The sequence below is a fragment of the Pararge aegeria genome, chromosome 2 (genome assembly GCF_905163445.1).
Source record: "Pararge aegeria chromosome 2, ilParAegt1.1, whole genome shotgun sequence".
NCBI lineage: Eukaryota > Metazoa > Arthropoda > Insecta > Lepidoptera > Nymphalidae > Pararge > Pararge aegeria.
In genome coordinates, this window is record NC_053181.1 from 2151603 (window position 1) to 2178728 (window position 27126).

The window sequence follows — 27126 nt, forward strand, 5'->3', positions numbered from 1 at the left end:
GGGTACTATATTAGGTCCATTGCATTCATTTCATCAATGTGTAAAAACACATCTAATACATAAATGTTTACTATACATTTGGTGAATTTCTTAATGACAACGTAGATTGAAAGCAGCCAGCTTCGCTCTCATCTCCCGTAAGATAAAAAATTGATTGTAAATGTTGATGTTGGGAAAGAGCAACTACTGACTTCTCTTTGCGGTTGAATCTGCTTTGCGAACCGGTGGTAGAGTCACTACAATCAAACATACTTGACGTTTGAAAAGTGCTTATAAAGTTGGTCGACTTGAAATAAATGAATATAGAATTTAATTTAGTTTTTCTGTAATTTGTGCAATAAAGACTACACTCTCGAAATATTTCGCTTCGTTCGAAGTCGATTTCGATTATTTTACAGTAAAATATAACTTATTAACCTCTTTATAAAGCTTAAGTGCCAATACCAGTGATTTTTGTTGAACGTTCGCAAATATATATATTTTTTAAAAGTAACTTATATTAGGCAAGTTCGGTCAATTTTAAGATGTTTCTCGAATCGACCAAGGCGGTGGTGTGAATTTCGTACTGAGGGAAGTAAATACCTTTCTAAGGCATCGGAAGAGAAACACGTGGCAGCGACTAACTTGACCAGCTCTTCCTTGGCCAACTTGGTGAAGTAGCTGGCGCATTGCCGCCAAGCTTGCATCCACTTCTTGTCACCAGTCATGCCCTCCTGCTCAATAAAATGATTTGCAAATTCATTATTTGCTTGACACGGTTGATATTTCAGCTAATCAGTACACAAATCTGAAACTAGAATTTAAGTATCGGGAAAACATTTGTAACATCCAGTATCAGTTTTGCGTTCATTATCTTAAATATAAGATTTACACGCTTGGAGTCGTAGAATCGCTTTCGAGTATTGATACAATGTAGAGTCAGGATAAAATAAACTTAATTTACTATTCCTTAATGCTCTGATTCGTCCATACTTGGACTTGATTTCCTTGAGTTATAATATTAGTAGTAAAGAATTCATCATAATCATCATCATCACTTCAACCGATTGAAGTCCACTGCTGGACATAGGTCTTTTGTAGAGAGTTCCAAAATCCACGATCCTGGGCCGCTTGTTTCCAGCGGCTCCCAGCGACTCGTTTGATGTCGTCTGTCCACCTCGTTAGGGGCCGACCAACACTGCGTTTACCAGTGCGGGGTCGCCATTCCAACACCTTGGAACCCCAACGTCCATCGGTTCTCCGAGCTACATGCCCCGCCCATTTCCACTTCAGCTATGCAACTCGCTGAGCTATGTCGGTAACTCTGGTTCTGCTACGGATCTCCTGATTTCTGATTTGATCACGTAGAGATACTCCGAACATTGCTCTTACCAGTAAAGAATTCTCAACTTTAATTCGACCCATTTCACATTCACATTTTATTTTCTCTATACTACATAACGATTGTAAACGTGCATATCTTATACTAAGGAGACGAATTCAAATATAACCTTTTTAAACTGAATTATTAAAAGAAACAGTTCCAAAGTTATCATAATACTCACACTGAAGAAGTATCTCGTAAGCCACATGGTATACAAAGAGTTGACGGAAACGGGTATCTTAAAGGCGGGCGGTAGTGTGCGTAGAAATTTAGTCAGTAGTCCGACGTTTTCCGGTTTGATGATACCCAGAATGTGGGATGTGAACCTCTCCACTGAAGGCTGCTCTACAAGAAGCTTGTAGTCTAACTCTGCGAGCACAAAGTATTAAAAGGGTTATATTTGACAGATTGAATATGTTATAAATAGTTTACATACCCTTTACAACATACTAGTATATTTTTCTTTTTCTTTTTTCTCTATATGCGTACCAACATATTTATATATATACACATATATATTAATATATATTTCTTTATTATACACTACCTCAATGTATATATCTAATTGTTTCTTGGTACCTAAAATATATAAATGTTTAGATCATAAAAGGAAGTCTCCTAGTCCTATGCTAATCTAAATGAGATATCATTCATGGTCTCCACGATACAGGCTACCTAGTGTGGAGACCACTAGCAATTAGTTTTTGTAATCTTTTTGAAACTAAAGACATATATATTTTTTTGTCACCCCAGACGCCTGTCAGGTATGACTGGCAGATTTCTGATTTGAAAGCATATTAAATTGTTTATACTTATTTAGACCTTGAAGTTTCTCAAATAACATTAAGTTCAGGCACCAGTTATATGCTCAGTCGCTATTTTTGTGCTTGACATACTATTAAAAACTAAACAATAACTAAACTTGGGTCCCGCAAGACCTCGAGGTTTAAATGTGTTGTGCCAAGTGGACCAACACTGAGAAGTTATAACTACTTAAAATATTGTGAAAGTACTTAAAATGATTGATGAATTCTGAACAGCAGATTTACTAACACAAGTTAAAAGAGCCAGAAAATCCATTAGCCATAATTTTACGCGCAGAGGTTGCATTGGTATAAAAAAAGATCCATTTTATCATTTTTATTACTTAGTTTGTTGAATGATACGTAAGATCAAAGCATATAAGAATTACTCCGGAATTTCGTGTGCGAAAAAAGGTGTAATAATAAAATAGCTCTAATTAAATAAGCATATTTATTTAATATCCTACCCTACTATCCTATTATTATAAACGCGAAAGTTTGTACGGATGGATGTGTTTTAGTAACTCTGTCCTGTACAAACTACGAGACGTATTAGACTGAAATTTGACAGACAACCTGGATTACATAGGCTCCTTTTATCCCGCAAAAATGAACGGTTCGGGATTTACGAAAAACTAATAAATGCGGGTAAGAGCTAGTTCTATTTAGCCAATAAAATATGAGCACGAACCTGGTGAAGCGGCCTTGGCTTTCTTCAGCAACTTGATGTGCTCCACCAGAGTGAGGCCGTACATCTGCGCCTTATCGTCGATGTTCTTCAGCAAGGTGAACAGGTCGATGATTGCCGCGTGGTTGCTGCCGCTTATTTCGGGCCATAGCGTGTCTCGAATGCTGCCAAGTGTATGTGAATCATTGGTACATATAAGTTTTTCCATTACAGAGTGTGAAACTAAAACTTAAAAGTAATAAAATCGTACCATTTTACGACTTGAACTATTTGTGCTTACAGTTTGAATAACGTCCGTTATCTATATTCAATATATCTGTTATCTGTTAATAGGTTGTTATTTGTAAAAAAAATAAAATGTATATTTTTTGACAATAACAGCGAAACGACAAAAAATGGACATATAATGAGCATGGGATGGTGACAATCAATTAATATATATATATATTAATTTGGTAGAGCGTCAGACTGAACATCCCGGGCATACAAACTTTTTTTTTATGGCGTGTTGGAAAAGCTGGCTACCTCCGACCCTTGGACAGGACGGAGGTTATGTGGAACTCCGACCTCTAATTGGGAGTATACAGGGACAGCTTGAACCGCTTGAAGCTTTGACAGCTATCCGTCACAATATATGCCGCTCAGACAGTAGAGGGGCATATATTGTGACGGATAGCTACGGGCATTCAATCCTGAGTTTTCGCATATAATTTTTACAAGCAAGCACGAGAAAAAACAGAGTAATAAGAGAGAAACAGAGTATTTCTGAGCTCAGACCTTTTACGCTGCTTCCATAGAGGTTGACGGTATTAACCTGCTCTTCGAGGTGCGTGGGTGAACAAACCAATTTTCTAACTCCGATCTAGCACGGAGAATTTATTTAAAAACCCAAAAGCTTGTAAACAAATTTCAATGCAAGTTTTTTACATTCTTAATCGCATATTCGAGACACAGAATCTTTCTCTAGGTAAAAAGGCGTGTTAATGAGCGAAAGAGTTTACTTACCGAATGACTGCTTCTGCGTTGAAAGCGTTCCGCGGCAACGTGTCGGGATCGAGACGCGCTTCGGTTTTTTTTGCGTACTCCAACCACACATCTATGGTATCTAACCCATCCTTGTTTGCCAACAAACAAGCAAGCTTGGTGTGTTCCGTGCCACCCGTGCTGAAACGAAAATACGTAAATGAAAATCTACCACCTTATTTTAATGCAACTTTTAATCATGTCTGGCTTCGGTCTTGGCTTGTTATTCTACTCTGCCGATAAAGATGTGCCGCCAAGAAAACTTAGAAACCGGTGAGGTATGAAAGTTATATAATAGCTATCCAATCTTAGACTTTACCTGACATTAATGACCATCAGGCTAGATTGTAGGCCAAGGGCAAACTTGTAGTTGATAGATAGTTTTGATTAGATTGCAAGAGAGAAAGCGAAGAGAAAAGAAGCAATAAGAAATGACGATTATTTTAAATTAGGAGATCTCTAGAGTTACCGATATAGCTCAATGACTCGCAAAGCTGAAGTGGTAATGGGCGAGGCACTTAGCACGGAGAACTAATGGACGTTGGGGTCCGAAGGTGCTGGAATAACGACGACGCAAACGGTAAACGCAGCGTTGAACGGCCTCGAACGAGGTAGGCAGGCGACATTAAAACGAGATGCTGGTAAAGAACTTCCTCCAAAGACCTATGCCCAGCAGTGAACGTCAATCGGTTGAAGAGATGAACAGGTCGTTTCGCGCTGATACCAAAGCAGCCTCAGAGATTTCGACTAGAGGAGATATGGCCTTAAAAAAGCAACATTCCAAATAAATGATTTAATGTGAATAATGTACTCACCTGGCTAAACGATAAATAATATCCTTCCTGTAGTCAGAATCGGCATTGAAGAACAGACCATTGACATTGAGTCCCAATTTCCTTATCTGCAGAACTTCGCCCATGCAGCACAATTTGTCTATGCACTGCTTTAAAATCGCCATCTGTTCTTCCGAAGCGTTGTTTTGTTGCAACGTCATATACGCCATCTGTGTTAATAGAAAGTATTTTTAGAAAAGATGACTTTAAAGTAAGGTGGCGAGATATAAGTACCATCAGAAGTTTTGCTTTCAAAAGTTTATTAGAATATAATCTTTGTAAAACATATCATTCTCTGTCTACGTCGTGGTCCTCATTACAGAGAATCGTCAACCTTTCCAACTATAACCTTTCAGACTATGCCACGCTACTTGCCTCAGCTTTAAGCAACATGTAAGGCTACATGCACTTTAATATCTAGAAGCAGTGAAGTCCGACCAGCGCATCGGGCTACGTCGTCGAGGTCTCTTACTTTCCACTTCCCCAGAGACCACTATCTTTTCAGATTGTCTCCATCTCTTCTGGCGCTGTGACCAGACCAAAGTACTCGAGATTCCTCGATAGTCGTTAGCCTTTTAGTAACTTCAAGCTGTCTCAATAGTCAATATCTATGCTTTGATCCAGAGTGCCGCCCACGGAATTCCCAGCATTCTCTTTCAACACCGCAACTAACTAAATATAGGAAAAATACGTGCGCGGTCAAGACGCACTTTTGTACTTTTATTTTAATTAGCATAATTTTTTTTTTACTACAATAGGCAGCTGTTGTAGTTATGAGGTAATATATAGGGTTTCAGTTGAAAGACAGCGCTGCATGCTTTTATTCCTGACAGGGCGTGTAGCACAATGCTGAGCTGGAGCCATTTACTAGATTGTGCCACATTACAAGCTTATTCTGGCGCTTCTGTTGGCTATGTAATAGAAGCATCTGGTAGCACCTAAAGTAACCTTTTTTTTTTTTTTTGTTGACGGGGGGGAAATCTCCTGATTACGAGATACCCGAATTGTGAATAATTGGGTTATGTGGGATTTCTACCCACTAAAACCCCCTCGGTTGCCGGCCTCAGCACATGAAGGGAGGCTCCGGGATCTCCTAAGAACGCACCGGTGCCTCCCGTGTACGACGCCTTTTTGGGCACGTCCCGGGAAGAACACTTCCACACTTTACCAATTTTTTTTTTTTTTTTTTTCCACAAATTCCCTTCACCTGGGACAATTAAGTGCGCGGATCTAGCTAGTTGCTATCGTGACCTCGGCGCTTTCTTCTCCGGGCAGGATTAGCTCTCTCTAGATCCCGCTCTGCAGCCTCCTTTTTCAACATAACGGTACCTAAAGTAACCTAACCTAACTAATGAGCACGTGTTGTAAATTGCAATGTGTGCCATAATGTATAAATAAAGATATCTCTCTTTCTTTCTTTCTTACCCTACTACTCTCTACTACTATTTATATACCTTCCGCGGCTTAGTCAGGTAGACATTATCACGCAAGTCGGGCGAGTTGCACTTGATCAGAGTGGCGTACAGCGCGGCGCTAACCGCAGCGTCCGTGTACTGCGCGTCTATGAGCTTCGCGGCTTGCGAGTTGTCCTCCAGCGAGCGAAGGAGGCACGCTATGCTCAGTGGCGTATCCTTGTAGAGGATCTCTTGGGCGCATTTTTGAACCACTGGAAGAACAATTAACGAATGAATGAATAAATGAATGAACAAATTAAAGCATCAATGAATACACATATATTGTACACCACTAAGAATAAAGAAAAATAGTAAATATAAAGTTTACAAAGTGTATACAATTTGGTGAACTTATAGCTACATAGTTTTTTATATTGCATATAAATATTTAATGTAAGTTTTTTTTTTTTGATTTAGTTTAGTTTTTAATTATTTTATTTATGTAATGCGTAGAGATAGGTTATAGATACCAAATCAATAAATAAATAGCGATCCCTTCCAGGCAACCAATGGCGTAAAACACAGCTCAAGAAGAGAAAGGTGGTGCATTTTAATATATATATATACAACGTGTAAATGAAAACCGTGTAAATAATATTTCATAGGCTTTAGAGGTACATTATTTACCGTCTCTAAAAATTACCTGTAAAACCAAAACGCTAATAGTTTTCGAGTAAACCACTGCCATAATTTTGACTGAAAGAAATCAGACACAGACCTAACATCACATGAAAAATGAAGAAGCCAGTAACTCCTGTCACTTTAGTAGGAACGCGTCGAGTAGCGTAGGTACTATGCGCGTGTCGGCCTTTTATTTCAATAGGGTTGTCTTATTCTAAGTAAACACTTAGAATGTTTTAAATTCGTTTGCATGGAAAATTAAATATGCTTCTAAATTCAAATTCAAAAATAATAATCGTAATTCGGTGCCACGTTGTATAAGCTAAAGCAGTATAGAAACTAGACTCTATGGATAAAATAATTACCTACGCTCCAAGCGACCTTACACTTCAGTAACGCTAGTAACCGCTCGTCTCGACACGGTCACCCCGACTAAAATACTTCGATAAAAGCTTTGGGGCTTGCATCTGTGAGAGTGTGCTGTTTCGCACGATTGTTCGTAGTTGTCACACTGCTTTATTATATTTACAGTGACCACGCTGGCCAAGTGCGGTTTGGCAGATTTCAAACGCCTTTCGAACTTTATGAAAACATAAAGGCATGTTGGTTTCAAGCCAGTTCCGCCGTTATAAGCAAGTTATATAACTCCAGTTGTGGGAATAAAGCCCACAACCTTGTACTGAGAAAGCAGGGTCGCTGCCCGCTGTCGAATGGTACGTCCGCTTGGAGAAAGTTCTACTACTACTACAAATTGATTAGCAGCACTCACCATCAACCTCCATTTTTTTAGAGTCCCCGTTCTCCAAACAGTTCTGTATGTAGAACCACTTGAGCAAAGTCTGGCCGACGCCCACGTGACAGTCAAGGTCGTCCGGTATGGAGAACCGATCGTAGCAGTAGTAATTTTCGGACACGTCGTGCTCTGGGTACAGCGAGTTGTAGAACTCTTGGCAATGGACAGAGGTTTCTAATGGTTCCGGACTGCTGGACTTGGCACTGGACAATGTTTTTTTTTTTCTTTTAACGAATTTAAACACAGAAGATAAGAAAGACACAGAACGTGCAATTTCGTACAGAAGAAGAATAAGAAATTTTTACTGCACACAAACTTCAAAATATACATAAAATGAAGCAGTAAAAAAATTGTAGGCATGCAAAGGCGGCCTTATTGCTGCAAGCGATCTCTTACAGGTAAACTCTGACAAAGAAGAACAGCTGCCAGAGACCGGGATAGTGCATTGAAGAGCCAAAAAATATAACCACCATTTATACATAACCATCATTTATGCATTTACGGGTTTAGGGCCTAGTCCACAACGCTATGCTATGTTTGTTAATCCGTCTGTACTTGCTTGGTTAACTAGGCTTAAGAGATAAGAAATAGATATATTTTTGAATGTTCAGCATACACACACAACCTGTTAACCTTCGTTGAGGATAATTGATTTAAAAAGTTTTGAACAACTTTAAAACATTTCAGAGAACTCACCCTAGAGAAAATTTGTTTTGGAAGGAATCCATTAAGTAATTCAGCAATGGTCTCTTATCTGCCTGCGAGGGTGATACCAAATCTTTTTTCTCTATTACAGGCTGAAACAAAAAATATTGCTGTAAGTGAGCGTTTATTAGATAGTTGGAAAATCCAAATTGCACGCCTGCACACGCCTCATAATCTCATTCATTACAATTAAATTGAGATTATTTGTAAATAATAATTAAACTACATCTAATTGAAACGTAACCTCTACCTCTACCGTGAAAAGTAACCACCTGCCCGCCTGTCTACTACCCGCCTGCCCGCCCGCCTGTCTACCCGCCTGTCTAGCCGCCAGCCTGCCCACCTGTCTACCCGCCTGTCTACCAGCCTGCCTGCCCACCTGTCTACCCGCCTACCTGCCCGCCTGTCTACCCGCCTGTCTACCCGCCTGTCTACCCGCCTGTCTACCCACCTGCCTGCCCGCCTGCCTGCACGCATGCCTTTTTTTTTTGTATGCAACTTCTACATTGTGCAGTCTTCAACCGGGTACTACAATATCTTAACTATTAAGACCTAAGATTGATCTTGAATATTGAACCTAATAATTAATAAATAAATTAATAAATATACCGTGGTGATAGCGTCAGCGAATTCTTCCTCGGTGGACGGCCAGCGCGCTTCTAGACGACTGTTTTCCCGAAGAGCCGCACCCATTTGTTTCAGCCCCTCCAGCTCCAGGTTTAATCTGTACAAACGAAGGCACAGCATTCCTTATGCCCATTCTCACTAAATCTAAGAATCGCCTTATTCGGATGCCTAGTGATTTAGGTGATTCCCAGAGAAAAATAAACGTTTCACGAACTCGTGTGTGATGTCTAACGACGTAAGCATCGTTTTAAGCTACGACACCGATTCGGTGGATCGTACAAGTTTAGGGGACTTTAGGGGGGGGGGAAGATAGCTGCGTGTGTAGCTTCGCGCAGGCACCCAACTTTACCGTCCCGCAGATTGGCTATTACCGATTGTTGATTTCTGGATAGGAATAAAATTTTACAATCAATTTCCGGTTAATATCTTGGAGATGTCTCCGAAAAAGTTTAAAGATTGTATTAAGCGAAATAGAAAAGTCCTATTATAGTATACGTAACGTATTACGTAACCGATATAAAGTAACCAAATTTCTGTTTAAATATTTTTGAATTACAATGTGAGATGGTGATAGAAAAGGAACACACTGCTAAGTTTGTTGTGGGCTTCTTCTTAGACCGAGGCGCGTCTGGGACCATCTGGGTTATCGCCATCACTGCTCAATGTGTCAAAATTTCCATCTATGTGCCCACTTGAAATACTTGAAATATTTGACTTTGACTTTGCGCATCAAAACGCACTAAGTTGGGGAAGTTCTAAAGTTCGCAGCGGCCTGTACCTAGCTTTAAGCATCTCGTGCAAGTTCTCCTGCGGCGCGAGTGTTAGCGCGGCCGCCAGCAGGTGGCGCCTGTCGGCCGTAGTGGCGTGCGCGTGCGGGTGACGCGCTATCCGCGCCAGCAGTTCGGCCGCGGGCGCGTGCCGCAACGCCGCCAAGCGCCGTGCGGTCGCGCCCGCCACCACGCCGCCCGCCGCCCCCGCACGGACCGCGTGCTCCCCCACCGCCACCAGCACCTGACCCTCCCTATTATCGTCACAATGTTACCATACATTTGAATACTGCGCAACAAGACAGTCAACGAAAGTCGTTTAATTTCGCCTCTACAAAAATTAGTGTTAAATATGGCGTCGGCCGTGAAGTTGCGTTGGGTCGCTCGCTCGAGTCTGTCTGAGCACTCATATCGCACGGTGATTAATTGCAATCACTGCTGTCTAACGTCACTTTTCCATACAATAAATAAACAAGAGTGACGTTTGACAGCAGAGATTGCAAGATTTACGCCTGTCGCAAGATACGTAATACCCCTGCGGTTTTCGTTCCCGCGCCCCGCGCCGTCCCTCCCGCTAGCCTATTTGAACTTGATGTATGGTAGTAAAGTTTCCTCCTCCTCAAGTTCTTTGGACACATAACTAGGAATAAGCACTCCATGGAACGACTTGTTGTCCAGGGGAAAGTGATAAGCACGTGGTGGTTACGGGGTCGATCACCCACGACACGATCACTACAACACAAACCTCCATAGTCCAATGTTCCAGAAAAGCTGAAGATCGTATCAAGGGGAGGCGCATCGCGGGGGCTGCTGTAGCCAAATAAAATGTACCATCGTCAACCACGCCCACTCTGTCAAGAGTGAACGACTAAGGAGGAGTAATGATTACCCGAGGAAGTTTTTTTTATTCAACGAGTAACGGAATTACGAAATACTGTTAATTCAGTAAGTATATATATATAGTATTTATGTATACAACGTGTAACCGTAAATCGAGAAATACTGTTCAAGGGTGCATAAGTATATTTCCTGTAAACATTATAAATCAAAAGCCGATATATTAATTTTTCCATACAAACTAATTCAAAAAATTGACAGTGTTTACTTATGACAGCCCTTTTGAAGATAAAATACCGACACGTGCATAGTACCTGAGCTACAACAACAAACAACAACACAAAACCAAAATGATATAATGTGTCAATTGATATACCTCATCTGCTCATGGTCTCCCGCGATCCGCAACAACTTGGCCAGCTTCAGTAGTTTGTGACTCGCCAAATATGCGCCGGGATCCGATTTCAGGCATTCCTCTATCAATTCCATTCTGTCGTCGCAGAGGCGAACTGCAAAGGAAATTGAGAAAGTGATAATGCTTTGTTTGGATTCCATGTATGATCGGGGAGGTGGCAGAGTAAAATTCACTAGACATTTAAAACGTCATAATATTGAAAAAAAAAGGTTGATCAGTTACGTTGCATTTAATGCAACTAGATGAAAAACCTAATGTATTATGAAAATTAAGCTTAATTTGCTATACTCCGCGAAAAGCAGGAGAATCTGTGTGGTATAATTTATAATTTCTTCAATCCTTATACTCCAGAGTTTACAGTGAATAATTGTTAAGAATTAATATTATTCATTTTATTATTTAAGATATTAACTTAATTCTGCTTTTCGCGGGGTATAGCCAATTAAGCTTAATTTTCATAATACATCATGGATTTCCGCAAAGTAACGCCTGCTTCTATCCAATATTTAAAAACCTAATGTTCCTAAATATGGATAACTTAGGTCGCCATTTTCTTTAAATGATGAATCTAACCTTGAATTGGAAGTAGAGCCAAATTGCACGCAGACAAAAGCGGCAAAGCAGCTATAAGATCCAACTCCTTTTCAATTTCACTGTCGCCTTCAGTGATGAGCATAAGACAGCATCTGAAATTGTTAACTTAAATGAGGTATTTCGATATTAACTCAAGAACTTTATGAAGTATTTAACATTATATTGTATATACTTGTAAATAAGCTTATCCTGAGCTAAGCGTGAATCTCGCCAAGGCTTTTAATCTAACTGATTTACAAAGAAGGATTTGAGTTGACAAAGAAAGTTTTGACAAACTAGCTTGTGCCCGCCTTCTTCTTCCTCGTTTATTACAGTGTTTTACAAATACCGTGGGTACAGTTTGATTTCCTGACCTAAAAAATAGCCTATGTTACTCGCCGTACTTTCAAATAACTCCATGTCAAAAATAACCGGCTTCAGTGAAAGTTCGGACTTGCACACGGAGCGGAAGCACAAAAAAATCGTTTACGAGGGCTACAGTTCAAAAACATGTTTCTTTAAGGATATCTGATTTTTGTCTTTTGTTTATTATTTACTAGCTGTTGCCTGCGACTTCATCTGCGTTTGATTTTGTTTTTTGATGTTGCAATCAATTTAGTTATAGTCCTAAAAAAAATTTAAGTATTCATTATCGCTAAGCCTTAAATGAGGGGTTTGCTGCTGTCTGCTGAGGAGTTCTGTCTTCTATCTCCAACCACATTCAGATCTACACATAGTTTGGGCAAACAAAACACCTATAATCACCTATAAAATCACCTATAAAACACCTATAACGTATTCTATAGTACAAAAATAATTATTTAAATCGGTTATAATTTGTCGGAGTTATAGTGTAAAATCGTCAAACACTTTCATCCCCTCTCCCAAAGGAACCGAGCTTAATGTCGGGATAAAAAGTATCCTATATTACTTCTAACACTTCCAAGAATATGTGCACAAAGTTTCATGAGGATCATTCAGGAATACATTGACATTAATAATATTAAGTAGGAAGTAGGATAGGATAGGATAGGATTATTTTTTGTTGTAGCAGTAGGAAAAATATTTCTGTGAAACAGCCAGAAAGTCGAACTCTAGGATGGACTTAGCAGTAGGACACCATTGGCCAGACTCACTTAGCTAATTCTAAAGCTGGATCACTCAGTGACGATGACGAGTTGAAGTACTCCTTAGCTGCGTTAGACACTATTTCCACGCTACGTTTGTACTCTATTTTGTACGGCGAGTTGGGCACCGCGCGTGCTCCGGGCGACACCGTCAGCACGTCTGACGCGAGGCGTATCGTTGAAGCTTCACCCGACGTTAACAGCGCCGATACGTATATCTGAATCAAATATTGAGGATTAGAAAAGAAAACGGATTCCAATTTGATTGTTAAAACTATACTGAGTATCCTAAGATTGGTATTTGCACGGAAGCAATCTCAACTTCGTTTACGAGTAAACTCTTGAACGATATTGGGATACTTTAATTAAGTGACAAACATGGATTAGTCGATTAGAATATTAGATAAATGTTAAAACAATTATGGCAACCAATTTCAGTAAAAATCCTCATTTCAACATAACTAACCGTGTCTAAGCTAATAGCATAGTCAATATTGGACAGAAACAGGAGCTTTGCGGAATTCCATGATACATTCCTTAACAATTATTCAATTTAAAGTCAACATCTCCTGACGATGCTTCGGTTTTGGAGCGAAACTTGCATCGAGGTATTGCCGAAGATCTGTTTGATGTGGAGTATAAGGATTGGAGAAATTAAAATTTACTCTATACAATTTCTCCTGCTTTTCGCGGAGTATAGCAAATTAAGCTTAATTTTCATAATATGTCTTAATCAATCTAATTCGAATAATAAAGTTAGTAGAACTGTCTTTATTGACATGTAAGAGTAGAAAAAGGATAGCATTACTAAATTAAATCTGAAGATTTTTAGTTAGATTGATTATTAATTTCGGCCGTTGGCTGCCCGCACTCAGTCAATATTTTTAACAAGGACATTTAAACATTGGCAATACTTTTTACAAATACTTCAACTCGTTCCGCACACAGGGCCTGTTATTGACAATATACTTCATCTTAATGTCAATAATATTGTGACGTGTGTGCGGCAGCCTGTGGAATATATGGGACTTTTATGTTTACAAAATAGTGTACAGCAACATATGAAACAGATCAAAAAGTAATTGTTTAAAGTAACTTTCAATAATCCTGTGCAGTCAAGAATTACCTCATAACATTGTTCTGTGGTAATGCAGTCGAAGAGCGTAGTCCGCAGTTCTAGTAAATCTTTGAGGAGATTCTCCCAATCCTGTTGTGTCGGTTTTTCTGCCCTACGAACCGATTTGACAGTATAAGCAAAGTTAGCTCGTTAGTTAATATTATTATATTAATAAATAGGCTGTAACGCTATAAGCATAAAACAGGGCCTAAAATCTGCTAATGAAATGTTTTTAGTGATCTATCAATGAAATTATAGAATATAAAATAAATACTTAATAAATTATTAGTATAACAACTTTGTTGCAACGAATAATAGAAGAAGTTTCTTTGCAATCGGAAGTGCATTCTTGTTTATTATATCGCATTATCTAGTTATGTTATCATCGGACAACCAAGATTCACTCAACATAACCTAACGCACCAAAAGAAGAAGAAGAAACACTTTATTGCACGTATAAAATACAGGAAAAGAAACAGTAAGGAGTATACAGTAAACAATGTAGACATGCAAAGGCGGCCTTATTGCTGCAAGCAATCTCTTACAGGCAACCTTTGTAGATAGGACTTACAGCAAGAGAACGGGATAGTGCCAAGAGTGTTGATAAATATACACTAGCTGACCCGTGCAACTTTGTCTGCACCAAATCGGTTATTACCGGAAAACACGAATAAAATGACATTTTCTAAAAATGAATCCTAGCTAGATCCTAGTTTCGGGGGCTACTAAATTTCTTGAAAATCGTTGGAGCCGATGCCGTGATTCCAATTATATATATATATATATATATATAATTTTAAAAACGAGCAATTCTTGTGTATATGTATATATATATATATATATATATATATACATATACACAAGAATTGCTCGTTTAAAGATATAAGATAAATACCAAGATGTAAAGATACAAATACATAGATAATTTAAATAAATATACGTAATATATAAATATTAAATATACATAATATACATAATATATGCAATGCTGCCAGCATCTTAGGAACTGTGCCTCGCTGCGGTGGTTTCGACGACGTTTTAGATTTAATTTACTTTTAAATAGTTTATTTTAAGTTATATTTATAAAACAATTATTTTAAAGAAAAATAAAAAAAATTAATCAATTTTTCATAATATATATAAGTAGATTTTAATACATAATTTAAAAGAAAGAAGTAAAGAAAAAAAAAACAAGTGCGTCTCACCCCGCGGCGGCGGCGAGCGCGTGCCCGCGCGCCACGCGCACGAGCAGCTGGTGCGCGCGCGCCGCGTCCTGGTTGAGGTCGCGCAGCTCGCACGGCGGCACCCGCACGCCGCGGCACGCCAGGCACTCGCTGCCCGCCACCAGCCGCTGCAGCTCGGCGCAGCGCCGCAGCAGCGACGACGTCGATATGCTGCCGTCGCTGCACAAACACAGTCAGTGGCGCGCACGGGGTTTTCGGCCAGGGTATGCATAAAGAAGGAAGATGCCATAAAATGAAAAAATCCTTCGCCTTTATGAGTTGTACAAAAATTTTAGGGTAGGCAGAGCTTTTGTGCATGTATGAATTGCACGCCACTGAACACAGTACTCATCCTCACTCATCCCGACACGCCTACATGCAGTGCCGTGCATACAGGGTATGTATGCACAGGGTATGCAGATGATTTAAAATGAAGAAAATCACCAGTACGAGTTATAAAAAACTTAAGAATAGGCATTGTAAGTGTTATAAAAAGCCTAGCCTACCCTTTATGTATGTTTTACTTATTTTATTAAAAAAAAACATATATTTTTAAGGAAATGTAATCAAATTTTTTTAGCTAAAAGTTAAAAAAAAATGCTTGATTTTTAATTATTTGCATTAAGTTTCAGTTACATTTACATTTAGATTAAGTTCATAAAGATATATACTTGCGAACCCGCCATCCTCACCAAAAACGCATAGTTTCTAAAGGGATGGATAATTATGTTACAATTTATTTTGAACACTAAATAAATTAAAAAAAAATGTACAACTCGTACGTATACGGGTAGGCTTTTTATAATACTTACAATGCCTGTTCTTAAGTTTTTTATAACTCGTGCTGGAGATTTTCTTCAATTTATCTGCATACCCTGTTCATACCCTCTATGCACGCCATTGCATATGACATGAAATGGAAAAAATCCTTCTCCTTTATGGGGCATACAAAAATGTTAAGGTAGGCAGTGCTTTCGTGCATATATGAATTACACGCCGTCAACGCACCTTTTAAGTTCTTGGTCTGACGCACATAGCGTTTTAAGCAATTAAAATATCACTCGCTTCAACGGTGAATGGAAACGTGCATGCCAAAGAGTTATCCGTAATGTTCCCAGAGCAGTGTGAAGTCCACCAATCCGCACTGGGCCAGCGTGGTACGGCCTTAACCCCTTCTTATTGTCGGAGGAGACCCGTGCCCTTCGGTGGGTAAGTAATGGGTCAAGCGTGATCCACCTTAGGCTGCATCATCACTTACCATCAAGTGTAATTGCAGTCAAGCGCTCGTTTTTATACATAAAAAAATCCGCAAATGATGTATGGATATTAAACTACTTTTATCTACCCCTATGCTTTAAATACTCTATAAAACAATACAGTAAACTTTGATAAGGTAAGAATGCTGCGAATGTTTGCACTAACGTCTCCTTCAGTATAGTATCCAGCAGATCGCACGCCATGTCGAGTTGCTCTATGCCCCGGTGTGCGAACAGGCACTTCTCCACCAACTCCAGGTGAGTTCGCACGTCCAGTTCGAAGTCCTTGTGAGACTGGAGCACCTGCAAACGAAACTAAACTAAGACCTGTGCCCCTTGATAAATTTTCAAGTTAGACAAAACTTTATTAATTCAAATAGACCAATAGAAATTTTTTTCATACTTGAATAAAAATGTCAACGTTATATTGATAATGGTGATAATGACATTCGATAACTTAAAACAAAAGCTACGAGGGAGCAGATTAATAGACATTTATAGACAATTATAGTCCAATGGCATCAGACGGAGATCTTTGCGTAAAAGCACACAGAAACAAAAGACATTAATTTATGGTATGTGTGCGCAAGTAAGTGACTTATTATCTTAAGAATAGAATAGAATAGAATAGAATATAATTTTATTGTTTACTGTTTACACATAGAAAGGCAGTTGACAAGGCCTAGAAAAGTATTCAAAACAGTATACCCACAGCCGGGCGTACAATTATATTAATAACTAAGAATAAAATTAAGTAATGTACTTAAGTAATGTTTCATTTAAGAATTTAAGACAACCTTTTTGCCCTTAATGCTTAAAGCCCACTACCATTTTAGAGAACATCACTTCATCACACCATATTTCCTCGAAATGTTAAAACATTCAAACAAATTTACACATTAAAAAAAAAAACTGTACTTCAAACTACTTGCATATTGCAACGTTGCATACTGATTTAGGACATAAACTTGATTGACAATTCACTCACCAGCAGTATGTAAGAGAGATCGTCTACACTTATGCTCTCCAGGAACTCCGTAAGTCCCACTATGCAGTACTCTATTTGCTTCGTTAAGTACTCATAACGCTTCAGGAATGGGATTAGGTATTTCTTCAAATCCGAGACGAATGTTTCTGGAGTCGACTGAAAGAATGTGTTAAATGAAGAGCATACAACAAGCAATTTATCATCTCTCGCCTAAGATCTCTCTCTTTGTGATATGAACCGTTACCGCCTATTTTTCTGTTTATGACCTATGTGTAATTCTTTTGGTAGTTCAAAAATAAATAAAATGAATATATAATAACACTGAATTGTCCGTGTGGCGACGGCAGATCACATTAGAGTTATCATCCCCCCTCTTCTAGCCGTGAGTGTCGTACGAGGCGACTAAGGGAACATAACTCAGTGCTTCTACTACCATCTACTGCGATCACCAACCCATCTGCCCAGCGTGGTAATAATGGGCAAACCGCGCATTGGACTGTTACAGGCTATTAATAATGATTGATGATAATAACACTTACCATCGACATCAGCAACTTGCATATTTCTAAGTTGGACATTTTCTCCAGCTGAGCAAGGGAGACGCCTTCCACGTTGATGTCATATATCAAAGTGTCTAGTGTTAGAAGGTGGAACATAATGTTATCAAGATTTTCCACTGCCCCGCCCACTTTGGCGATGGTCACTAAGGTTAGAGCGTGAGAGGCTAATGCGCTGCGCTCTTCTATCTCCCTCGCACGCTTGTCGTACCACATGGCCAGATCATCGTCTATGTTGGTTGCCGTTTCGGTGTCCGGCGTTGAGTCTTCGGACCAGTTTGAGCTCCATATTGATCTGCAGAAAAATAAATACCTTTGAAACGACTTAAGACCCCAGTTACACTAGGGGTAACCTAACAAGTAAGGAAATCTGTTATTCTTGTATGGAGTTTACAAATTTTGATATTTGGTCGTTCTAAAATGACAGATTAACGCTAGCGTGATGTGACGTCAGTTAATATGAACACTAAGCCTACAATAGCCAAAGAAAATACTAAATTTGAACCTTCATAACCATAGGCTTTGACCTTGGATTTTGGAACTTCTTACAAAATACCTATCCTATCCAGCAGTCTAGCTGTGCACGTGAATCGGTTGATATGATGAACCGTTAAAGTCTTGGTGACACGTCGGATCACGTTGATACCTATTCGGTAAAAACTTGAGTTTTTACCTAAGTCAATTCTTGAGTAGGCAGAAAGGAACTCAAGAAGCGTATCTTTCAGTTTATCCAAATTATTGCTCCAGTTTTACAGTATTCAACGCGATTGCATTAAATGTCCCAAAAAAAGTGGTACTCGACCAAAATGGCACATTGTTTCTTGTTACTTAGATTTGTTTTAGAAAACATACGCTCGGAACAGTTTTGCTTAACTAAATTACTTTATACAGTTATCGAAATAAGACTTAAAAAATCGGCTAATACCCAAACTTACCTAAACATCTCCTTCTTACACCAATCATTGTCATGTTCCGAGGGCTGAATCTTAATAGGCGATTTCTTCTCGAACCAAGTCAGCGGTTCCTTTGTAGGCAGCAAATGTTGGTAGTCCAAGGGATAAATTGTCTCTGGTAATTTGTCCAACACTGCCAGCTGCATCGGCAGGCTCTTTATGTACGGCCATAGACAAGTAAGAGCTTCTATGCGGCCTTCTTTAGCAATTTCCATAGCACTATGAACAATACTGTTGCTTCTGAGTCGATGGTACTCGTCTTTTACATACGTCGATTTTTCGCACCGGAGTATTGCCTGGAAAATAATTCAATGATGATGAATTACGGCTTCGAACAATGGTATGGCTTTGAGGAAGATGGAATATATTATGTACACTAGACTGCGATATTTTCGGTCTTTCTAAACCAAACGAAACGCTTCTGGGCAACCGACATGGACGCAGACTACGCTCTAAACTACCTTAACTACGCGCAACGTCACTTCAGGGCGGCTAAATAGATTGGAGAGTACTGTTTGTAGAAATCCCAACGTGTCTGTACAACTGTATTAAATATCGGCGAGTGTTGCCTCTATTAGTTTAATAAATGCCTTTTTGAGCATTTTGTATATGCATTGATTATACTATGCAGATAGAAATATTTATCGTATCTAGTTCGTTTATTTATTTGATTACAAAACTTGATTTATCTTTACATGCTTAACATAATGCTATAAATACGCTAATACTAAAAATACACACACACACTTGGTTAATAATTGTCGCGGATTATAGCAATTTCATTCATGTCGCAGGATCACTCACCTCATACAGCCTCAGACGTTCCTTGTAGAATAGCATGACGTGCCTGCATCGTAGCAGTTCACTCGTATACGCATTGAGGTCTTCCAGAGTGACGCTGTCTGGATCCTTCCACTCGTCTTCGGACAGGTCCTTGTTGATTTCTGTTAAATATGAATTAGATAAACACGGCTATACTACTACTATACTATACACGGCGTTTTTTTTTCGTTTTACAATAGTGACCAAGTTAATCTGTCCAGTGTTTACTATTAATTGATAAAAAATAAAAAACATTAAATTAGTAGATATGTGTTCAAGAACTACGCTATTTACAGTGTCAGAGGGGTGGTGCGGCGGGGGTTCAATTTAATTCAATCAATATGCAATCGGACAGTTATTTGAAAAAAATCGAAAATGAATTTATATAGAATGTTCGTAACATGAAACGATTGTTCAATTCATATTTTTGTGAAATAATATTTTATTTATAATTTTAAATCAACAACTAAAACTTAATTATAATCGTTTTAAAAATTTGGGGTTTACTCCTAACGAAACACGGTTACATGCACGTGGCAATGGTCTACCTTAAAAGATTTTTTGTTAGAAATTATTTAAATCATTAAAAAAAAAAAAAAGCTCAAAATTTCTTATAAACCCGCCAACTTTAGTATACCTACTAAAGTTGATATTAATTTAAGCTGCTAGTTTTATAACACACTAACTAGATAATGTACTTCCACTTATTTATGTTAATTTTAAATTTCACTTTAAGTTTAACTGGTTTCTGTTACACCACCAATATGATTTTTTATCATTTTAAAATGGACTTTATTTGTTAAAGTTCTTCTACGCCTGGATTTTGAATAGTAAAATATGCCTGAGCTAGTAAGATGAAAAGCTATTTTTGAAATGTTTTTACAGGATCCAAACCTTTTATAATCTTGCGTTTTCTTGAGACTTAATTTTAATTCAATAATCTTAATTTTATTTATGTAAACTTGGGCTCAAATTAAATGAAAATAAACAAAAAAAAAATTAAAAAAAATTTGGATTGCTAATAATTTCACGTTACTTACCATCCAATATTTTCTCGTTGGTGAGTTCCAAGCCGAAGTGCAAGAGCTCTTCGGCGGCTTGCAAGCTTTCGGGCAAACGGTCCACGCACTGATGCACTGCCCAGATCTTCTTTGATACTTTACTCTAAAAAGAAATAAGCGTTTTACAAGGGTCCTTAACAAAGAGAGCTACACTTAGGATTAAAATTGTACAGAGAAAATGGAAAGACAAATAAGTAAATCTATCATAAGAGTCTTTAACGAAGAAAGCCACATAAAAGCAAAAATGCCCAAAGAAAAATGGAAAGACAAACTTTAAACCTTAATATTCTGGCTAAATAAACAAAATAGGAAATTAAACAAAACTTCAAACGAAGGATGCAGTAACAATGGCTATGAAAAATAAATTTGAACGAAGAAAAGATAATATGTAGAATACAGAGGTTAATGCATGGAGTCCGAAATATTATACAAGAAAGAGAGGAAGAGCAATCTGTACATGGAGAGACGATATAGTAGAGTATGCAGGTCTCTTGTGGCACAGAATGTGCCACGATACGCTCAAAATCCGGAAGAGACTAGGGGATACCTTTACTCGGCAATGGGAATGGCTTCATTACACTGTAATTAGCTCATAATAACAATAATCATAAGTTTACGGGCATCCGTACGTATAAGTATAATACGTAACGGACGTGTACGGAAATATATATACGTAAATGTTATTTTTTTGTTAGTAGGAGGAGGTTTAAATGTAAAAATGACACAAATTATGTGTTGAAAAGTTACTGGCTTTGCGTGGAAAATCTAAATGTAGATTTGTTTTGTGTGCCTTTTCGTAGTGTTAGTTCTAAGCGAAACGACCAAATTTATAATTTAAATTTATTAATTTATAAACTGCCGTCACAGTGAGGCATTTTTTGACGTTAATAAATTGATATCCCCATCATTATTGACTAAGGATATTCAAAAGTAGGGATAAGTTGTATGAGCTCCATGGTGAAAAACAATATAACCAATTTTCCTCCAAAACGTAAAAAAGTACTCTAAAACGTTTAAGAACGTTTGCTTTCATGCTAAGTCGCTATACTCTAAGTGTCAAATAATTAAATCAGATTACAAAGTACAAACAACCTGGAAAATTGTTAATAAGGAAACATTGAAAGCTAAATCTCGCGATGTTAACTTTGAATTAATTATTAATGATAATAAAGGAACCGTCGACAGTGAGGTTGCAAATACCTTTGAAAAGTTTTTTCAGAATGTTCCTATTTTGTTAACTGATTCACTTAACTATTCACCTACTGCAGCTCAGCTTCTGAGTTAGTATGTAAATTTTAAGGTAACCTAAAATATTATTTTAATTTTTAATTAATAACTAGCCGTCCCGGCGAACTTTGTACGGCAGATCGTTGTTTTTTTTTTAATGTTATATTTTAATACTTATTATCCTATTCCGGCCTAAGAGGAATCCAAAAAAACAAATATCATAAAAATTGGTCCAGCCGTTCTTGAGTTATAAGTGGTGTAACTAACACAACTTTCTTTTATATGTATATACATAGATTTGTAATGTATTGCTGGGTTTCTTTGAATTTAATAAAAGCTTCTGATAATATTATAATTATTTCCCCTTACTAAATAACTAAACGGAAATCTTTTAAGGCGAATTTTTGGAGTGTTTTAAATACAAGCACTTACCAAGTAGTTCTGTATGGCATCGGTAGAGACGGGGTTCTTTCGCCACTGCTGCTGGTACACCAGATCGCTGTCCAGGTCGAAGGCCTCGGCCAACATCAACGCTTCTGTATATTTACCGCTTTCGATCTATGCATACAACAATTTATTAAAGGATTGCATTATTAAAAAAAACAGCCTTGAATTTGTTTTGTTATACAACGTGTAAATGAAAACCGAAATAATATTTCAGAGGATAGAGAGAGAAAGAGATATATTTCACTTTCCACTTTTTTATCGGCTTCGTACGCTCAGGTTGCCTTTAAAAGATCACTTTTAGTGATAAGGCCGCCTTTGCACCCTAGCACTAAGTACTATTACTGTTTTCCTTGTACTTTTCCTATTGTGTTGTGTTGCAATAAAGTTTTTCTATTCTATTCTATTCAGAGGCATTATATACCTATAATGCCTCGTTATTTACTGTCTCTGAAACTTATCTGTGAAATTGAAACGCTAATGGTTTTTGAGTAAACAATTGTCATAGTTTTTACTGAAAGAAATCAGATACAGCCCTTTTATTATAATTTCTACTGATGTTTTTCCTACACTTGGAGGATAAATATTCATAGGATTCAGTTTGTATAAATTGATAAACGACTAAGACACCGGGAGGTATCTTTGCATCGTTCGACTCCATGTAGGTCTACGGTGCATCGTTAATGCTGTCGTAGTTATATCAAAATACCCACCAACTCAATGTCATGAACATAAATATCTGGCAAATATGAATGTATAGTTATCAAAAGTTTATAAATTTACTGTCACAAAATAATACCTTTCTAGAGAACAATTCGGTAGGCGTGGTACTCTTTACTCCCAGAAGCCTGTAAATCCTGGAGACCACGGTGATCTTCTTCGGCTTCGGCTGGAACGTCTCCATGTCGGTGATCGCGAACAGTACCGACTTGAACAGCTCCTTCGCTACTTCCAGCATTGAATCTTCCAACGCCGCTTCTGCTTGGACTACTTCCATCTGTTTGAAAGAAAAGCTTTCTATGAACAATTAATATAATAATAATAATATACTACAACAATACACACATCCCCAACTAGTCCCAAGGTAAGCGTACCTTGTGTTATGGGTGCTGAGATGTCTGATGAATATTTTTATGAATAATATACATAAGTACACACTTATAATGTACAGATAAACACCCAGACACTGAAAAACATTTATTTAAAATGTTTAATCGCTTTCTTCAAATATTTTTGTAAAAACTACATAATTAAAAAATTAAAAACTAATTTTAGGTTAGCTCAAAACTTACATACAGACTAAGTAGGTTAAAAAACTCTTCCAAGGCGTCATGGAAAAATCGAAATCATTTAATACTTTATGTAACCTGCTAATCTTTTGAGGGTAGTTTTTTTTTTTATGTATTTTTTTTTACAAAAGTATACCTTCGTAATCAAGTCACACATTTTTGTGAGTGAGCTCTTCCGGAGATTTACTACCACCTTATTTCTGCCGCTAAACAGCATTATTTTTATAATTTATAATTGATGGGACCAAGCATGGCCCAACTGATGGTAAAACCAGTGTGGAAGTTGAAAAACCATCGCCCATAAACACTTCACAGGACATGCGAGGAACACATCCTGCAAAGTTTTACCCGGTATCCATTAAGACGGGTTGAAGATCGAAGAGGATGGTAGTTGTAAAAAAAGGATGCTGCTGAATGTTCTCTGTTATATTCTCTTAGTACTCTAGTTCTCTTAGTAACCTCGTACGACACCCGAGGGTAGAGGAAGGGTGGTGGTAACTGCATTCTGCCGATCCGACTCTGGTGATCTGCCGTCACCACGCGGCTAGATTTTAGTATGCGACGCTGCAATTTGCAATTTTTTTGAAAGTATGAACTAACGAAGCTGGGTATTTCTGAATTTATGTGGCCGCAGGCTTCAAAAAAGTTCATTAAATATATTTTTATTTATTTGGCAGTAAAAAAGCAGGTAAAAAAAAATCACTTACAGATTCGTCACTTCTTGACTTTCTCGCTGGCAAAACATTGGACTCGCACTCCAAGGCCATGAAAGCACCGTCGTGCGCGCAAGTCAGCTGTTGGGAAAACAAAAATATATCAGAAGACCAACTTTTAGCATGCAATCTCGTCCACCCTACCGACAAATACGTTAAGTACGATTACTAAATTGGACAGTATCATGTTTTACCGTGAGGAGAGATTTCATTCAAGAGCTAACTTTTTAGCATTATGCTTATATGCTATATTCTCGAAGCTTAATTATCTTATTGCTCAGAACCAACAAATAGATATATTTAATATAAGCTTAGATAAGTTTCTATATTTATATTTTTATTGTTAGCTTTTTAAGGGATATAACGGTACTATTACACATTAGAGTAAGGTCGTATTTTTAATCACATAAACCAATGAAGTTTCCGCAACTTAGTTATACATAAAACATTAACCAAAACATGCTTAGGGATCAATTACCAAGCTAAAAAAAAAGAACAAAAACTTTAAAGAGAAGCTCTTTAAAGTGTTTGTACTATTGCCACAATTTTTTTCCTGAAAGTGTCAATTTTGACGTGAAAAATATCCGTCTCACTATATTTATTGTTGTAAGTATTGCACGCACGAGAAAAAAGTTATTAAAAAAGTTATATGTAAGTAGATGAATTCATTCAAAACATAATTATTGCAATGTACTTATCTGAAAATGACTTAAATACTCTTTGGCTAGCTGTAAGTATATTAAGGATATAAATAAATGGAATAAAGAAATATGATTTAATATTGGAAGAATTCGTTCCAGATTGATGCAGTGTGCAGTACAAAATTAAGGCCAACTATTTACGATGTACCAGTAACAGCGACGTAGGAGTTTTTAATGACAATAGGGGAAATATTTAGCCAACATTTGAACATTTTATCTTATGATGGTAATAACCTTTGGTGTTCCTTGAAAAAACTCCGGTTTCTTGCCGAGAATGTTTAGCATGTCTTTGATTCCGCACACCGACACCGCGCCACTAAACCGCGACACGATGACCTCCTGAAAATAATTAAATTTAATTAATTATGTGTATACACTTTGCATAAGGTTTATAATATGATCTCAATCAGTCAATGACAAAATGACCAATTATTGCAGAGGGTTTGTAAAATAAAAAATTGTATTAAAAACTCAGTTTTTGAAAAATATACGATGCAAGACATGCATTAAATACCGACAGCCATCAAAACGATACGATCAAAATATGGCTAGTGTTGCGGCAATTATTGAGAATACGTTGCCACGGCTCCATTTAGGGTTGTTGTCGGCAAAATTCGAACATTTAAGTCCGATATGACTTATCGGACTTAAATGTTCGAATTTTAATATATAATACTATATACACATCAACGATGCGTTAAATTGATGCACTTTGCAGTACACCTAAGAGCACTCAGTAAATGAAAGAATGATTTCTTTGTAATGGCAGCCATATTTAAGGAAAGAGACCATTTATTTTTTGGAATTTCAGCTATATTTAAGGAAAGATTCCATTTTGAATACTTGGCAATGTCAGCTATGCAGTATAGATACAATTTTTACCTGCTTTTCTATTGCTAGGCAATTTAGTTGCCGGCAAGAGTAACGGTGCATACCTCGTTGCTCCACCAGTTGACATCGGCAGGTAGGTAGAGGGACGAGTCTTTGGGCCCCTGGTCGGGAGTGAGCGGGTTCTGTAACGCGTGCTGAGGCTGTTCCGCAAGCCGGAAGCGCCGCTCCGCCTTCAGCACGGGCAGCCGCCACACTGAGATATCGCCGTTGCAATGGATGCACACCAGCTTACTGTTGTCCGGTGACGTCGCCATGCGGATTATAAAGTTCTGGGGATTACAAACAAAGTATTAAAACGGTGATAGCCTATTGGACAACGATCAAGAACGCCGGAGCACGTCTAACTTTTCTAAGCTATGTGCGTGTCAAGCAATAAAATACCACTTACTTTAACGGTGAAGGAAAACATCCTGAGGAAACCTGCATGCCTTAATGTTATCTATAATGTTCTCAAGGCCGTGTGAAGTCTACACCTCTGCACTTGGTCAGCGTGGTGGACGTCAGCCTAAATCCTTTTCCTTCTAAGAGGAAGACCACAGTAGGCCCTGTGGTGCGCCGTTATGGGTTGATGATGATGATAACTGACTCCTTTTTTTAACGGCGGGGCCGTCTCCTGTAGGGCTCGCATGCGCACCTCAAGAAACTTCACATTATTTTGTTTACCTCTATAGAAAACACCGGCAACAAGGGTGGCCACCGAGATATATTGCTAACCGTTAAGATATATTGCTGGTTATGGGATCTCCTCGTCCCGTAAAAAACAGTCCCTCCCATGAGTCTAGCTAGTAAGAACGCAAACATGTACCACAACAAGTTGCCATTGACCCAGAGTCGATGGGGGAAAAATATAGCGAGCGGCCTGATCCCCTATTTACACCATGTGTGACGCTCGTATATTGCTCGAAGGATCTCGATTGATAAAGGAGTTCCAAGTAGTAGCAACCCGAAACCGGAAATCGCAGTAATAATTAGCAGACAGTAATAATAATATAATAAGACAGTAAGTTACACTTATTTTAAATGTAACGAAATGCGCGCGCACATGGTAACACGATTTTAACAGGATGAAGGTAGTTGCGAAACCGACTGAGGTGATGCATCGTCCGCCAGCTCACTTTTTACGATGCGCGCGCACACCATCACAAAAAACCGACACCCTGAAGTTAGCTATAGTCGACATTTAAGTTTTTCAAAACAAGGTTTGACAGTGTACACTTTTTTGTCAAAGTCTGCGGGCTCATTCCGGTGATTTAAT

At 38.1% G+C, this 27126-nt stretch overlaps 1 protein-coding gene across 1 annotated transcript in view; it reads right to left on the bottom strand.

The window, feature by feature from the left end:
* The window catches only part of LOC120629543 (neuroblastoma-amplified sequence-like), a 41769-nt gene that overhangs the window by 8052 nt on the left and 6591 nt on the right, over positions 1-27126 (bottom strand). The window contains exons 8-33 of the mRNA XM_039898504.1: positions 25916-26140; positions 25215-25319; positions 24274-24360; positions 23077-23274; positions 22266-22391; positions 20586-20709; positions 19528-19667; positions 18706-19019; positions 17753-18065; positions 17214-17369; positions 16392-16528; positions 14952-15149; positions 13756-13858; positions 12639-12847; positions 11503-11615; positions 10891-11023; positions 9689-9931; positions 8893-9007; positions 8275-8375; positions 7555-7781; positions 6165-6376; positions 4693-4880; positions 3860-4018; positions 2858-3018; positions 1545-1732; positions 583-713 (exon numbers count right to left, since the gene is read on the bottom strand). Of these exons, the coding sequence (XP_039754438.1) occupies positions 583-713; positions 1545-1732; positions 2858-3018; positions 3860-4018; positions 4693-4880; positions 6165-6376; positions 7555-7781; positions 8275-8375; positions 8893-9007; positions 9689-9931; positions 10891-11023; positions 11503-11615; positions 12639-12847; positions 13756-13858; positions 14952-15149; positions 16392-16528; positions 17214-17369; positions 17753-18065; positions 18706-19019; positions 19528-19667; positions 20586-20709; positions 22266-22391; positions 23077-23274; positions 24274-24360; positions 25215-25319; positions 25916-26140 (4406 nt within the window). The remainder of the gene's footprint in view (positions 1-582; positions 714-1544; positions 1733-2857; positions 3019-3859; positions 4019-4692; positions 4881-6164; positions 6377-7554; positions 7782-8274; positions 8376-8892; positions 9008-9688; positions 9932-10890; positions 11024-11502; positions 11616-12638; positions 12848-13755; positions 13859-14951; positions 15150-16391; positions 16529-17213; positions 17370-17752; positions 18066-18705; positions 19020-19527; positions 19668-20585; positions 20710-22265; positions 22392-23076; positions 23275-24273; positions 24361-25214; positions 25320-25915; positions 26141-27126) is intronic.